The sequence below is a fragment of the Cynara cardunculus genome, assembly GCF_001531365.2.
Source record: "Cynara cardunculus var. scolymus isolate 2C chromosome LG 12, CcrdV1, whole genome shotgun sequence".
NCBI lineage: Eukaryota > Viridiplantae > Streptophyta > Magnoliopsida > Asterales > Asteraceae > Cynara > Cynara cardunculus.
This window is the reverse complement of record NC_037539.1, coordinates 10,590,681-10,605,815: the sequence shown is the minus strand read 5'-3', so window position 1 is coordinate 10,605,815 and position 15,135 is coordinate 10,590,681. Positions and strand designations below refer to the sequence as shown.

Here is a 15,135-nt window from a genome sequence, read left to right as displayed (position 1 = left end):
AGTTGATTTTGGGGAACTTTCTACGTTTTTTTGGTTAATTTCAATGAAACTTTTCGTTTTTCCGTTGGTTTCGAGAATTTTTCTTGGTTCTTTGACTGATTTCAAGGGACTCTCGGTTCTTGGTTGGCATTCCTCGTATTTTTAAAGTCCCTGAAGCATTAAGTTTAACCGATGCACCTTTTACACTTCAAAAAATTCTATTCGTCGAACGGGTTGAGCTATTACGAGGTTATGATGCATAATAATTGTAAAAATTGAGAGTAGCAAAATAATACAGAAATTTAAATAAAATATAAAAATTGATATATATAAAAAATCATCCTTTTAAATATTATAACTAATATTTATTTAAATCAATAAATGTGAAAAATAATTATGGAATCCGGTGCTTTTCTTCTTCTAGGGTTTTGTGTAAGATGGGAAATAGGCCTTTTTAGAATAATTTATATTCTCTTCTAAAAGTATAAATGCATCTTTATTTATTTTTATATATTTATAGAAAATACAAAGAATATATACCCACTTATAAAAAAGCAATGGTTTTTATGCTACCAAAAATTAATAATAAAAGAGAGTCGTACGCATAAAAAAGCATAATAAAAATTATTATAATTGATCGTTTTTTTTTTATATAAATGATTATCCGTGAGTGCAGAAGTTCAACATAAGACGTTAAAGCATAAGGCATGATTGGATATATATATATATATATATATGCACACACACGACGAAAGTGTACTTTAACGTCTTAACAATATCTTTTAATTTTTATAATTTGTGAATCTAATCACCCAAGCTTTTAGGATCTAGATGGTTGTTCTTGTGTCTTGAATCAAACCATTTGGATTCGCAACTGATTTTCTAAAGAAACAGTTAAAATCATATATGAAAACCCTAAATCTACATGCATTATACACATAAGAAGTATACAGAAGGTCAAAGCATCCATCCTTTGTAAGCGAATACTATGGAAAAGTGAAAAGGAAAACAGATGAAAGCACGAGCTTAAGTACAGTCATTAGGAAACCACACACTTGGATTTTTCTGGACCTATATCTGAACCAGTAAAACAATTTTGGTTTTTTTTTGCAGTATCTTCATTTTTTTACCATTCTTGATACAAAATTACTTGTTTGTTTTCAGTATTTTGAAATACTGGTAATTTTGTTTGATTCACAACATTCGTATACTATATTTTCACTATGTGTATGTTATTCTAGATGATCGAATGGAGTTGTAAGTGGGTCCTTCAAACTTTAAAAGCAAAAGAAACCCTATAGCTTGATAAGGAAGATCGTAAGGCAACAATTTGAACTAAATGATGTTCAAATTTCGCAGGCTCCCCTCAACCTTGTTCCTGTTATTCATCATCGTTGTTTTCTTCTCTTACTTGGTCAAATCCCGCATCTTCATCTACTATGGATGTTCTGAAGAAAAGTTCAAGCCAAATACCCCTTTCGAAACCAACCTTAACTCTCTACTATCCTTATTCGTTTCATCGTCATCTCAAGGCTTATACAACAGTTTTGCCATTGGAAATGATACAGACACCTCTTCAGAGTCTCCAATTTACGGATTGTACCAATGTCGAGGTGATTTAAGGACACCAGATTGCACAAAATGCATCGAAGGCGCCGTTTCCCAAGTGGGGTTAGCATGTCCTTACTCATACAGTGGTAGTTTACAGTTAGATAAGTGTTTAGTGAGATTTGAGCATTTTGATTTCCTCGGTAAGTTGGATACCGACCTAAGGTTCAAAAAGTGTAGCACCAGTGTGAGTCATGATATGCAATTTCTTAAGCGTCGTGATGAGGTACTCGTTGAGTTGGGTGAAACTAATCAGGGGTTTAGGATTAGTAGCTCGAGTTCGATTGAAGGATTTTCACAATGCTTAGGGGATTTGAGTCCAGACGATTGCAATTCTTGTCTTGGTGAGGCTATCACAAAGTTAAAAAATTTATGTGGATCATCTGAGGCAGGGGATGTTTTCTTGGCTCAATGTTACATGCGATATTGGATATCTGGCTACCATGATTCACCTTCAGGTAAAAGAAATTTTGGATCCTGTCAACGTTGAGTTCCATTTTCTTCATTATATCTTGAATATCATGTAGGAAAAAACAAAATCATATATGCAACCTGTTTTGATTCACATTGTAGAGTCATCTGGAGGCGACGATGTGGGAAAAACAATAGCCATAGTTATTGGTGTCGTGGCAGGCCTTACGGCTTTTATCGTTCTTATTTCCTTTTGTCGAAGATCACCTGGTAACTATTCATCTTTATATCGACATTCAGTCTTCCAACAAACGGAAACATAAATCAAGACTTTCTTGAACCTTCGAATTTTCAATTTTCTTTTCTTTATAATTTATTCCCTTTCCCTTTTAATTTCTCTAATTGCTTTTAATATTAAATATGTTATATTTCAGGGTAATTATGTTATACCTACCAAGTAGGAGGGACGCGATCTCGGGCTGGTGCAAATGAATTTGAAGGAATCGTTGATGGCACCATGGTTTTACTGTCGATACTACAAACGAAATCAAAGTTTTCTTGAAATTTAGAAATTATTGTAACAATTTACGAACAGTATTTTGAGGAGAAAGGATAGATAAGATTTGTATGACGATCGACCTTTAGATGATAATTTTCATGAATTTATACCATTTAAATTGAGTTTTTTTAACATAAAAATCAAATGTTGTATTCTTAAAATCGTTATTTTTATTTAAATGCTTAGGGGGTGTTTGGGATTGCTTATCAAAACTGTTTTTTAACTTATTTCAGTCTGGCACCAGAGATAAGCTGTTTTTTAGTGTTTGGGTAAGGGAAAAAAACTGCTTATACCGGTGTCAAACCGGTAATAAGAAGTTTTTGATAAGTTAATCATTTTTTACTTATGAAAAACTGCTTATTACCAGTTTACCATTTTAACTATGTTTTATTAATGTTTGTTAATTATTAATCTTATTGATATAAATTTTTGTCAACAATATTATTATAAATGATGAAAAATAAATTTTTACATGTTAAAAAATCAAATAAGTTAATAATCAAAAATATTATTATATGAAAAACTGTCACTTTTGGTCATTTTACATATATAAGCAAAATTTGTCAAACACTAAAAAACAACTTATCAGCTTATTGTTTTTTGGTACCGCTATAAGCTAATCCAAACACTTTTTACAAAACTCCGATTTAATACCACATAAGTTAATAAACACTTTTACAAAAAAAAAAATTGTTTTAAATAAGCAATTCCAAACACCCCTTTGGTATAGATTATTTCTTTCCAAACATATATAAAGCGTAACACATGTGATTTCAGAGTCGTATATTTGTAGAAACAAACCATGGTTCGAGTCCTATAATCACAGTGCAGGAGTTACAAATTTATCTGGGGGGATTTGTCTCTTTGTTGGCACTGAGATCTTATGGCAACGACCTATTGTATCGTTGTGTACCTGATCACTTCTTCTGCAAGATTACGTCGAACGAACTCTTCAACATATTCATCTCACCTTGTATCTTTTGTTAATAGATATAGCAGATTATATGTTGATGTACAATGAAAAAGGAAAAATGAATGATTGGGGGGGGGGGGGGGGTACTAACTCGGCGTGCATGGAAAAATACAAAAGCACCAAAGCCTGCTCTGAGTTTTCCAGCAAAGCTCCTCAGATCAAAGAAAGGCAGGTCAACTAGTTTAGAAGGCACCGACTTCAGATTACCACCCCATAACAGAAAGCGAGATGCGGTAGGGTCACCCTACACCAAATCATCCTTCAACCCACTATGTACCTAGAACATGCAAATGATCAAGTGTGGACTAACTAGACGAATGATCGTGTGAGAATACGAGTTAAGGTGAGAAGCGTAAGAAGGGATCCAGACCCTTTGATCACTTTTATTCTCATCCCCATCCCATGAATTGAGCATCGATCTGGTGCATCACGACATTCACATTAGCATTTATCTTCAATTAGGATCGATCCAAAATTGGAGATCCTTCTTACCCTACCATAAAATCAATTTCACGCATAAACCACGAAATCAATTTCAAAGGTCTAAGGAATCATAGATGAATTATCAATAGGCAATAAATTGGTAGAAGAAACTTGGTTATGAGTTTAGGCTACCTTTTCAATTTGGTTGCTTCAGAGGATCTGTATGTCCAAATTTTGAAATCCGAAATCAGACTTCTAAAAGTCAATGGATTTGTACCGATTATTAGCATACAATATCACTGTGATGGATTGATAGTTGATTTACTGCAAAATTCTAAATATGATGCATAGAAAACAAATTCACTCCCAAAGCAACAATCAAATTTTTTTTTCTCTCTATTCATTGCAATCTGATATAGCATATTCAACATTAAAAACACAAAAACTGATTTTTTTTTAAGAAATATCTAAAACTGCAGAAACAACGAGTTAGTGAAGAAGGAATACGAGGATTTCACATACCTAACACCACGATAGCATCAATGTAGAAGACGAGCGAGGGAAGACCTGCAAGAAGAAAGCGCCGATTGAAGGAGCTATCGGCCACAAAATTGGGATTTAGGGCGTCCATTGAAATCTTTATTATTGGGAAATTCGGATTTAATAAAATGATGTGTTTTAATATTTTCCATGTAATTAAGGTACATGTCGTTTTTAAAAAACACGTATTATTTTTGTTTTATCAATTAATTGAAGTGTAAATGAATTAGATAATTAAAAGTTTAAAATTTTACATCTCAGGTATCAAAATAAAAATTCTGAAAGCATTCGTCTAATTGTAGTGAAACTAGTACATAAATCATAATTACATTTGAGTATGATTTTTATTAAATATTTAATCTTATAATAATAGAAATTATATTTAATATTTAAAATATATAATCGACAACACATGTTACTCATAAACCTTTTAATTTGAATTATAATACGTTGGCCGGAATATAAAGTTATCGCCGTCGTCCATCTTTTATCGCCGGGAAACTGAGTAAAGCAATTGGATTGGAATATAGGTGAGAAGATCCTTTTCTTGCTACGCTATTGAAGGCTTTGATTTGATGGTTTTGTGTTGAAGAACTCTCGGAAAACCTCTATGTTTAGTTTTTGGGTCTCGGCTCTGATGTCGATCATCTTTTCCCGATAGTCCGAAACCCTGGGGATCTAATCGAAGTTTTCCAAAATCTTCTGGTGGAAAACAGTTATATCTTGTTTAGAAAGAAATTTGGCTGTATTCTAATTTCCCTGAATTGAACTTTTAAGTTCGTCGCCCTCCGGGGGGCAGAGTAATTTAGGTCGAAAATTTTATGCAATTTTGTATTAATTTGACTTGCATTAGTGTAAGTATACTTTTAAATTTATCTGAAACTCCAATTTGAATACTAGGATCCCGATTTCGTTTAGGTTTACGACTGTGCTGTTTTTCTGATGTTTAACTGTTTTTTTCTTTATGTGATTGGTTGATTGGGGTATAGGATTCTTGTAACAAGTTAGGGTTCCGGTTGGATGCTTGAGTTATGACTGGAGTTAGGTTTCTGATCTCGAAATCGTCTCGTCTGATGTATAATACTTGTCTGAAACCCAACAAATATGTCAATAAAGTTGAGGCCACAGTAAGACCATGTTTTACTTGCATTAGCGGTGACTACTCAACCTACCAAAGTAGGAGTAAGAATGTGGACATAATCCCACCTAGATTATCGAACTTGCACCTTCGGAGTACTTTTCTTCTTCTAGGAACGCCACATGTGTTACATCAACGATTATATTCATCATCAGCGGGTAGTCGTGGAGAAGATGTGCAGGCTTCGAGTTCTAGTGGGTCGGAAGTTAGTGATACTAGTGGATTTGATGGAAATGATTTGCTTCATAAGGTGAAGGAGGCTTGGCACTCGAGTGTAAATGTTGCATCCCAGACTGGGGAAAAGGCGAAAGGAGCTTTAGATGAAGTGACTCCCCATGTAGAACAATTACTTGACACCTATCCGTATCTTCGAGATGTTATCGTTCCAGTTGGTGGAACCATAATGGGAACTATTGCAGCATGGGCCATCCTGCCAAGGATTTTTAGAAGATTCCATAGGTACTCAGAGCAAGGGCCAGGTTCACTCCTACCAGCAGGATCATTGTGGGCAGCGGTACCTTATGAGAAAAGCTTTTGGGGTGCATTAGAGGTTCCGGTGAGATATCTCATAACCTTCATGGCATTTTCACAAATGTTAGTAAGTTGGTTTTTTGCTTACTTGTATGGATTTACTTATAGCGTCATATTAATTTAATATGTAAGTCTTCTTTTCGTACATGTGTTTGTACTATATAGAGGCGTGATGGTAGCTCCAACAACAATTGCATCACAGTACATTGCACCTGCTTGGAGGGGTGCTTTTATACTTTCTCTTGTGTGGTTTTTGCATCGATGGAAAACAAACGTCATCACACGTGCTTTGGTTATCAAGCCTGTTGAGCGTATTGACCGAGATAAGCTGTTAACGTTGGACAAAATCTCTTCTGTTGGTTTGTTTGTCCTTGGTGGTATGGCTTTAGCTGAAGCCTGTGGGGTGGCTGTGCAATCTATTTTGACTGTTGGAGGGATTGGAGGTAAGTTTTGTTGCATTGAGATATTCTCCTTCTATTTGTAAAGAAAATTCAGTAAGTTATACAACCAATAAATTGCTCAAAACCTGTTATTACTCTGTAAGAATTGCAAACTGCTGGAAAGAATGACATTTTACATATGCACAAAATAGCATATTTTATGAGCTGGAGGGAATACTTCTAATTTGGTATGCACACAAAACAGGCTCATAAAATTTGAAATCTAATGATCATTGTTTCATCTTTGTAGGAGTTGCAACTGCTTTTGCAGCTAGAGACATCCTTGGCAATGTTCTGAGTGGGTTGTCAGTACAACTTTCACAGCCCTTTTCAATTGGAGATACGATAAAAGTATGTAAAAAATGTTTTGCGTTCTTTTATTCTATTATGAGGTTGCTACTGGTTTCAAGTTTCCATTCTATTATACACTGTGCGCACTAAAACACCTCTCTCTTGTTCAATAACATACTTTATTACGTCCCTTGTGGTTACTGCTTGAGGTTGTTACTTGTTAGTGTTGGTCTTCATTTGTGTCCCAATCCTTAGAGATCTTCCAAAAAATTCAATTATGTTTTCCTTGGTCTCTCCGTAAGTGAGAAGTCATTTTCCAAGGATCCTATTGTTGACGAGTGGGGTAGCTGTTACCGAGATAGTATCCGCAGATGCTACCCGGGATTGAGGAGGACCCAGAATTATAAATTAAGTGGATGTCAATTGTTGCACTAGAACTTTGTCTCCCAAGAAGTTTGTACTGAACAAGATGAGAATGGGTAGCCGCTTAGGGTCTTGTTACTTGACGACTTTGCTAACTCAAAAAGAGTCATAAAACAACGACGACGAGGAACAGCAATAGCAGCAGCAGTGCAGTCGCTAGAATTCCGGATCAGAAACAAGCAGTTGTCACAGGTTGCTGCAGCAGGAGGACAGTACTCAAGGGTCTAGATCTCGGTCAGGCGACATGGGAGAGGGCTGGATCTCAGTTGGGCAATGCGGAATGGGGTTGGGCAGGCGGCAGAAATGGTGCCTTGGGAGTCTGGGGACGATGACAGTTGGATCTAAGTAGTTGATCTGAGAGGAAAACAGGCTGGACTTCACAGGGGACAGCAGTGGTGGCTGCTGCTCAGTCACGTGACGAAGGCCGTGTCTGGGGATTTATTTGTCCAAGGCCGGGATCCCGTCACCGGCAGCTAGGCTTTTTCTACCAATTAAGGCTCCAATACCATGTAATCAGATGCAGGAATTATCTCTTATGTTTCATGAGAAAGGATTTCTATGCGTTAAACACAAAAGGATAACCTATATTGCGAATCCCTACTTACTTAAAGCAAAACTGTAATTACTAACAATGTTCGATATCTAACAATGATGAACAAAATATGCGACTTTCCTGCTACGACTAACCAGCTGCAGAAAACACTGATTAAGATTAACCAGCAGCCGTAGAAACATCGATTAAGGACGATTAAGAACGTTGATACTAATTGGTTGCAAAAAAACATTGATTGAAGGAGAATGTCGATTAAGGTTGAAGGAGACTGTTGATTAGAAGAGAGTACGAAGAACATCAATTAATACCAGAAGAAGCCGTTAAAGCCGGAGAAAATGGCAACAACTATCAGCAGCAGTAGAGAGATAGCATCGTCGATAGGTGTGATGATGATTCCGTTGGCAATTAATGCTGACAAAGATGAAGGAGAAAGGCAAATTATGCTGACAATACACAAAAACAGAAACATTTTCTCTCTGTAAGAAAATATAATGGTGTATTTTCTTATATTTAATCAGGGAAAACCACTATATATACAATAATCCTGGTTTATCTTCTATCTACTACCTATGTGGGATATATTCACACTTCTCCACATTATGCTATCTGCATTTTCTTTGATAAATCTCAGCGTTCATGTGATGAATATGCATATCCCGAGAAAAACAACAATATATATATATAAATATATTCCGATTGCTTGAGTTGCAGGGCTACTTGTTACATAAGTTCCATGCTGGTAGAATAGAGCATTCCCTGTGTGTCACCTTCAAACATCCTTGACCAGCTTGATTTACCATATATATAGCAATTTACAATCCCTTAGGAAGCTATTAACTATTTCCAAGAATCTCTACTTCAGATCATGGCCATAATCTTGATGCGTACAATCTTTCTGTAACTATATTGTTGTCCCTTTATTCCCTCTGTGTGTGCTGTTTATGGTATCATGAGCTGTAACCTTCGGCATAGTTCTATTGTTTATCATGAATTTCAGGCACTATCTGATTTTTATATGATCCTTTATTGATATTCAATGCCAAGAAAAGAAAATATTTCAGGCATCTAGGCAATAGAATGCATCATATCAAGAGCTTTACAAAGTTCGTTAATTGTCTTGGTTCATACCACAAATGGGTATGCAGGAAGAACATCCTATCTTATTTGACCTATTTCTTATGAGATATCTAATCTCAGTATCGAGGATGATACCCAAGATCTGCATGAAGATAATCAATTCGGTCTTTGTGGTCGGACATGTAGATGGATTGTCAAATAGTTTGATATATTTTAACGACTTCATACTGTTGTGGCATCTTTTGTCATTGTGAAGCCATTGAAAGTTGAAATGATAATAATGCTTTAATATTGCAATCAAGTTAACATAGTGTTGCATTGCATTTTTCAATTGCTTTTAGGCTTTCCTTATCATCACAACTCTTTTCTTTGTAGGCTGGATCTGTGGAAGGCCAAGTGATAGAGATGGGACTCACGACCACCTCATTGCTTAGTGCAGAAAAATTTCCTATAGTAGTTCCAAATTCGCTGTTTTCTAGTCAGGTGATCATTTTCTTTCATCTCTATCCTTGGATATCTCATTCTTCAACACAAATTTAAGCATTCCCATGGTACATTAGTTACCTAATCAATGTATGTCACTCAACTGTCGAAGATGTTTATTATAGCATTCTGATAACAAACTTTTAGTCTGGGAATTTTCTGGTTTACTTGATAGATCACCTATACGATATCCTTGATTTATTTAGATGCTATTGACCAAATGCGGCAGGTTGAATTTTTTGTCATAATGAAGTCCTTGCATGTTCCATTCGTAGGCTATTGTGAACAAATCACGTGCTGGATGGCGTGCAATGGTATCCAAAATTCCTGTGCAAATTGATGACTTCAACAGGATCCCCCAGATATCTGAGGAAATAAAGAACATGATGAAGTCTAACTCCAATGTTTTCTTGGAAAAGGAGCAGCCATATTGTTATCTCTCTCGAGTGGAAAGATCTTTCGCGGAGCTTAGTCTTGGATGCAACCTAAAACAGATGGTATGTACATTTTCTCAATACATTTCAAGATATAAGGCTGGGTTGCCAATAATATTTCGTGGTTGAACTTGAACTGTTAGTTTCGTGCATAGTTTTATGAATTATGTGCTATCTACTACTAGCATGATTATATTTACCCGCTAGCATGATCATAACTATATTTTATGAATTATGGTATGCTTTATTTGTATGTTTTCCTGTTCAGTATGCAAAACAGTAAAAATACAATTTACACCGAAGGCATCACTTCCTGAAAAGAATATCCAAAGAACAATCTATCCTTCACCATGGATGGTAATATTGGCAATGGAGTGTATTAGTGTGGATTGGTGTTTACAGGTATGCCTTAATGTTAGAAATGCACAAAGATGGAGAAAATGGTCAGAGCTCCGATAGTTATTTATAATAATGATAATTATAATTTAGTTGTATGATCTTGTTGCTGGCATTCTCCCCTCACTTTATACTTTCTTTCCTTCCCTTCTAAGAATTTAGGAAAAGCTAGAAAGCATAGTAGATTTAAAGGTGGGTAGAAAAATGAAAATTGCTTGCTAGCAAGAATAAATTTTGTTCACTTTGGAAGCAAATCTTTTATAACTTATTGTAAGATCGTGCTTTGACTCGTTAGAGCTTGTGAGTTGAATCCTTGATCTGAAATTCCCGTGGGACTTGTTATATTGTATCAAATGCAAAATATGATGGATGCTTTAGTAAATTCATTTTACACGTTTCCACAGATATTCCATTTGTTCCGAATAATAAAGTGTTCTGTAATGCATACATATGGTTCAATGAACATGTTCGAATATTAGTTGAACATCTAAGATGCCCTTCCATGATATAAAAGAAGGGAATCTAATGGACCAAATCATGCTAATTTTTTTTTTGTAATGATTACATAAACATAAAGATTTATTAATTTGGAACTTCGTCAAAAAAATGAAATCTCGTATATATTGTTGGGTCATCCTAGAAAGGAAATCATCGCATTTATTTTGAGATGGTTGTCCCAAAAAAATAACAAATGTTTCCATTTTGGGATGGTCCAAATGTTTCCATTCCTTGGACAAATTTTACAACATTTTCACTGTCATCATTATGAAGGATTGATGGTATTGATTTTGGTCAACAAGATTCATTTTGTTTTGCAATTTTTTAGAGTATTTTAGACATTCAACCAACAATCACACAATTGTTGCAATTTTATGGGACTTGGGGAGTATGTTGTATGCTAGATGTTGAACTCCTGTATGTTTCTGATGGAGTTCATCCACTATTTTCTTCCTTCTTTAAAAGTGAATGGTAACAGTGTTTGGCATGTCTCATTGCAGAGCAAAGACAAGCTATTTTCAGCAGAGCAAGATGTTCTTCTGCAGTCGGTTCAGATAATCAAGAAGCATGGTGCCGAGTTGGCTACCTCATCGTGGATATAAAATAATCGGTAATTCTCCGGACTACAAACAACTACTTTGACTGAAGAGGTTAGATTTTTCTTCTTTGGAGTAATCCCAGTTCTGTAAGAGAGTGATTGATGATTATAGTTCCCCAAAATTGTTCCTTTGAACCAATGAGCCCCAACATAGAGTTGGAAATGAGTTTTTTCTTATCTGATGGCTTAGAAAAAACGTGTATCTTCATCTGATGGCTCACAAAAAACATGGGCGAATTTGTTAAAAGTTTCAGTCATGGTGATAGTAGCAGGTATACGGAAGTAAATGTAAGTGTGTGTGTGTGGGTGGATGGTGGTCTTTGTTCTCACTATACCAAAAAAGTTGTGTATTTTGAGCATTTGTTGATTTTAATTAGAGGGGGAAGTGGAACGCACACCCTTAATTTTGATGAATTTGGTTCGCTGGACTGAACATGACAAAATAAGACTTGCCAAAAATTTGTTGTTCCATGGTTGTTGTGACATTAGACTGGGATAGGATTGAGTCCGGACAAAAATACAGTTTTTTGTCTCACCAAAAGAGGTGGAACAAAAAAATCAAGGAAATGGAACAAAATTAGTAAATTATTAAATTACCATGTCAAATTAAAACCTAAAACCTTCCACAATTCTTTCATCTGCCTTACCTCGTCCCTATCCATCCAGTTTGGTTCGATCATGTCTCATTTGGGTATCAAATTCCCATAAGAGAACAAATGGTCTTTTAAAAATCCATTTGGTGGGATGTACATATTCTACATGGAGCACTTTTTTCTAAATGTTATTCGTCTTGTGATATGCTTAAAATATTGTTAATCGGTACTGAGGAAAAGAGTGTATCATTCGGGTAATCGTGTTGTGTGTCTACTTGTTTCTTAGGAATTGTCATCGATCTACTTTTCCTTCTAACACAATCTGCATTCGGAACATTAATTGAGAGTTGCAAAATCAATTTTTTTTATGATTTTTGTTAATTTATTTTTATTAATGTAAGAATCATATGAACACAACTATATATATATATATATATATATATATATATATATATATATGAACCATTATGTCAAATACGAACAAAAAATGACATATATATAAACTTGGATTGCATAGCATTTATGAACACAATATGAACATAATAAGAATAACTGTTATACGAAATGAAATAAATAGAAAAACAAGTATGAACACAATATGAACAGCTTGTGAACAATAGTTCCTTCATTATAAACACATTCAGGAGTGATCATTTGTCAATTGGAGTTTTATACATGCATTGCATCCACACCGTTTAAGGTTAACCCCTTGTTCATATATGTTTCTGGTCTTATATGGTTGTTCACCCTTTGTTCATATCGTGTTCATCCCTTGTTCATATCGTATAAAATATATGAACACATAACCCCGACGCTATGAACATCGAGTACAAACACTTACACAAATATAAAGATTTGGTATCAAGTTTAAAAAATAACACTTGTGTTCATATTATAGAAGTAACATGAACACAATGGTTCATGATTCATAAAAATCGGTAATATGACAATATGAAAATAGGTCGTGCATGTACTTCCATTTGAACATGTGAATTAGTTACGTATTAATAATTAAAGAAAAAAGTTATCAACGCAATATGAACTACAAAAAACACAACACATCATAATGAACATAATCTCGATTAAAACGAGTCTATTAAAATATTAATCCGTTACCAAGACATTCGCTTTGGTTAATTTATTCACTTTCCGAACTCGAACTCTATTGTTACCATAAACCATTTTAATCTTTTCAATGTTGTCGATTTATTATCCAATGCATTTATCCATAATAGCTTAAACGATACCTAAGATTTTACTACCGTGTTTCATCCATGAATCAAAAACTCATAAAACAATAAAAATTAAAGATCAAGATTAAAAAATAAATAAAAATATCAATATTATAAATGTATATTTTTAGAGATTTTATGATTTTGTAACTCCCCTTTAATAGTATCGGAGTTACATAGCAAATAAAATTACTCAATTACCCTTGGCATTAAATTGTGAACATGATAGAAACCTAATAGAAGAATGGATTGTGATTGGTTGACATGGTTTGCAAAGTTAACACAAAAACTTTGGTTAACATTTGATCTTGTCCCTATATATATATACACTATCTTATAAAGCAAATTTAACAAAAGTCTTAAAGTCTTAAAATACTAAATGACCAAGATACCCTTTATATCACTTTTTCACCCGCTCCTCTCCTCACATACACTCATCCCCTCACATACACTCACCCTCTCACAACATATTTTTTTAAAATTATAATTTTAAATTTACACTTTATACCCCTATAATTAGTTAATTAATTTACTTTACGTCATTTACTTTTAAATGTTTCATTTTAAACCTTTATCAAATTAATATACATAATCGTATGTCAATTAAGACATATTTAAAAAATACATTTTTATTTTAACAAGTTACACTATTATAATCGTCTCGCTAATATCTTCGAAATGAGTCCAATATTGAATAGTTTTCTACTTAATTATATTATTATATATTATATATACTGTAAAAAAATATTTTTAATATTTACGATTTATACTTTTATAGTTATTTATTTATATATATACTATATATTTTGGGGTTAGGCTGTCCAAATTGCACTGTATAATATGTTCTTGGGTTTTTTTTTAAAAATATATAGATATATACATGTATTAATTCAACCTTAATTTGAGTTTTTGAACAAGAAAGAGAGTAAGCAGTTGAAATTTCATTATAAAACCCATCTTTTTTTGTCTTTTCATGGCTTATGATCTGTCAAATTTGTAGTTTTCTTTATTGATTTTGAGTGTTTATCTTAAAACTCAAGTTTCTTAGTTCTTTTACTCTTGGTGTAAATCGAACACATTTGTGAAGTCGTTTAAATATGTTGGATTTTAAATATATTGGATTTTAAATTGTCATACAATTTTTTTCATCGATAGTCTGTAATTGGAACCATAACTCTTATTTATTCAAATTGTATTAATATGTAAAGACCAAGTGTAATATATATCATGGTTAAATCTTATCTTCTAAAACCAGTGGAATTTCAAAATCGTTAAAATTCATGGCTTCCGTCACATTGCACGGATACACAACTTGTATATATATATAAAAGTTATCTATCATTTGTCGCAATCTGGTTCTGGAATTTTGCAGTTTCTTCCAACATTAAAAAAGACATTCGGATAACTCATTTCTTGGTATCCATCAAAAAGGGGTGGTTTGGGACACGCAACTCAGCAAAACTACTAACAACAATTGGATTGGATTTTATTGTTGTTAATTTATAATTCGAATAAGCATTAGTATATTCATATGTGAATATACGTACAATAAATAGTAATTAAAGAGCATATATTTGAAAAACAAACAAACATTTACGAATCAAATAATTATCATAAAACATAGATACAAACATATCAAACAAAGAGTTGTTAAATTAATGCACAAGTCTTTAATAGGTTTTTATTATTACAAAAGTTTTTCAACATATTTTCATGGGGAGGGAAAAGCTTTAATACATTTTGAATGATTAGAAGGATAATCATGTAATGCAGCAAGATACATCTTAATTTTAATTTTTTTTTATCTTTGTCAATGTTATAACACGGTTTTATATGGTTTTGAGAAAACGATAATGTTTTTATGTTAAGCCCAATCATTCCGGATAACGTTTGCATCCTCTGTATTACCGCGGCTGCTGGCACAGAGTTAGCCGATGCTTATTCCCCAGATACCG

At 33.8% G+C, this 15,135-nt stretch overlaps 2 protein-coding genes across 2 annotated transcripts; both read left to right on the top strand.

Annotated features, from left to right (window-relative positions):
* Positions 1-1,244: 1,244 nt before the first annotated feature.
* Positions 1,245-2,669, top strand: LOC112523202 (cysteine-rich repeat secretory protein 15). Its single transcript, XM_025132713.1, has 3 exons — positions 1,245-2,045; positions 2,161-2,268; positions 2,433-2,669. The coding sequence occupies exons 1-3, from the start codon at positions 1,319-1,321 to the stop codon at positions 2,435-2,437; spliced, it is 840 nt and encodes a 279-aa protein (XP_024988481.1). The 5' UTR covers positions 1,245-1,318; the 3' UTR covers positions 2,438-2,669.
* A 2,291-nt stretch (positions 2,670-4,960) lies between these two features.
* LOC112523942 (mechanosensitive ion channel protein 1, mitochondrial-like) lies at positions 4,961-11,749 on the top strand. The gene is made up of 6 exons (XM_025133623.1): positions 4,961-6,225; positions 6,328-6,605; positions 6,853-6,953; positions 9,322-9,429; positions 9,705-9,926; positions 11,258-11,749. Exons 1-6 carry the CDS (start codon positions 5,525-5,527, stop codon positions 11,357-11,359), a joined length of 1,512 nt encoding a protein of 503 aa, XP_024989391.1. The 5' UTR covers positions 4,961-5,524; the 3' UTR covers positions 11,360-11,749.
* The last annotated feature ends 3,386 nt before the right edge of the window (positions 11,750-15,135 follow it).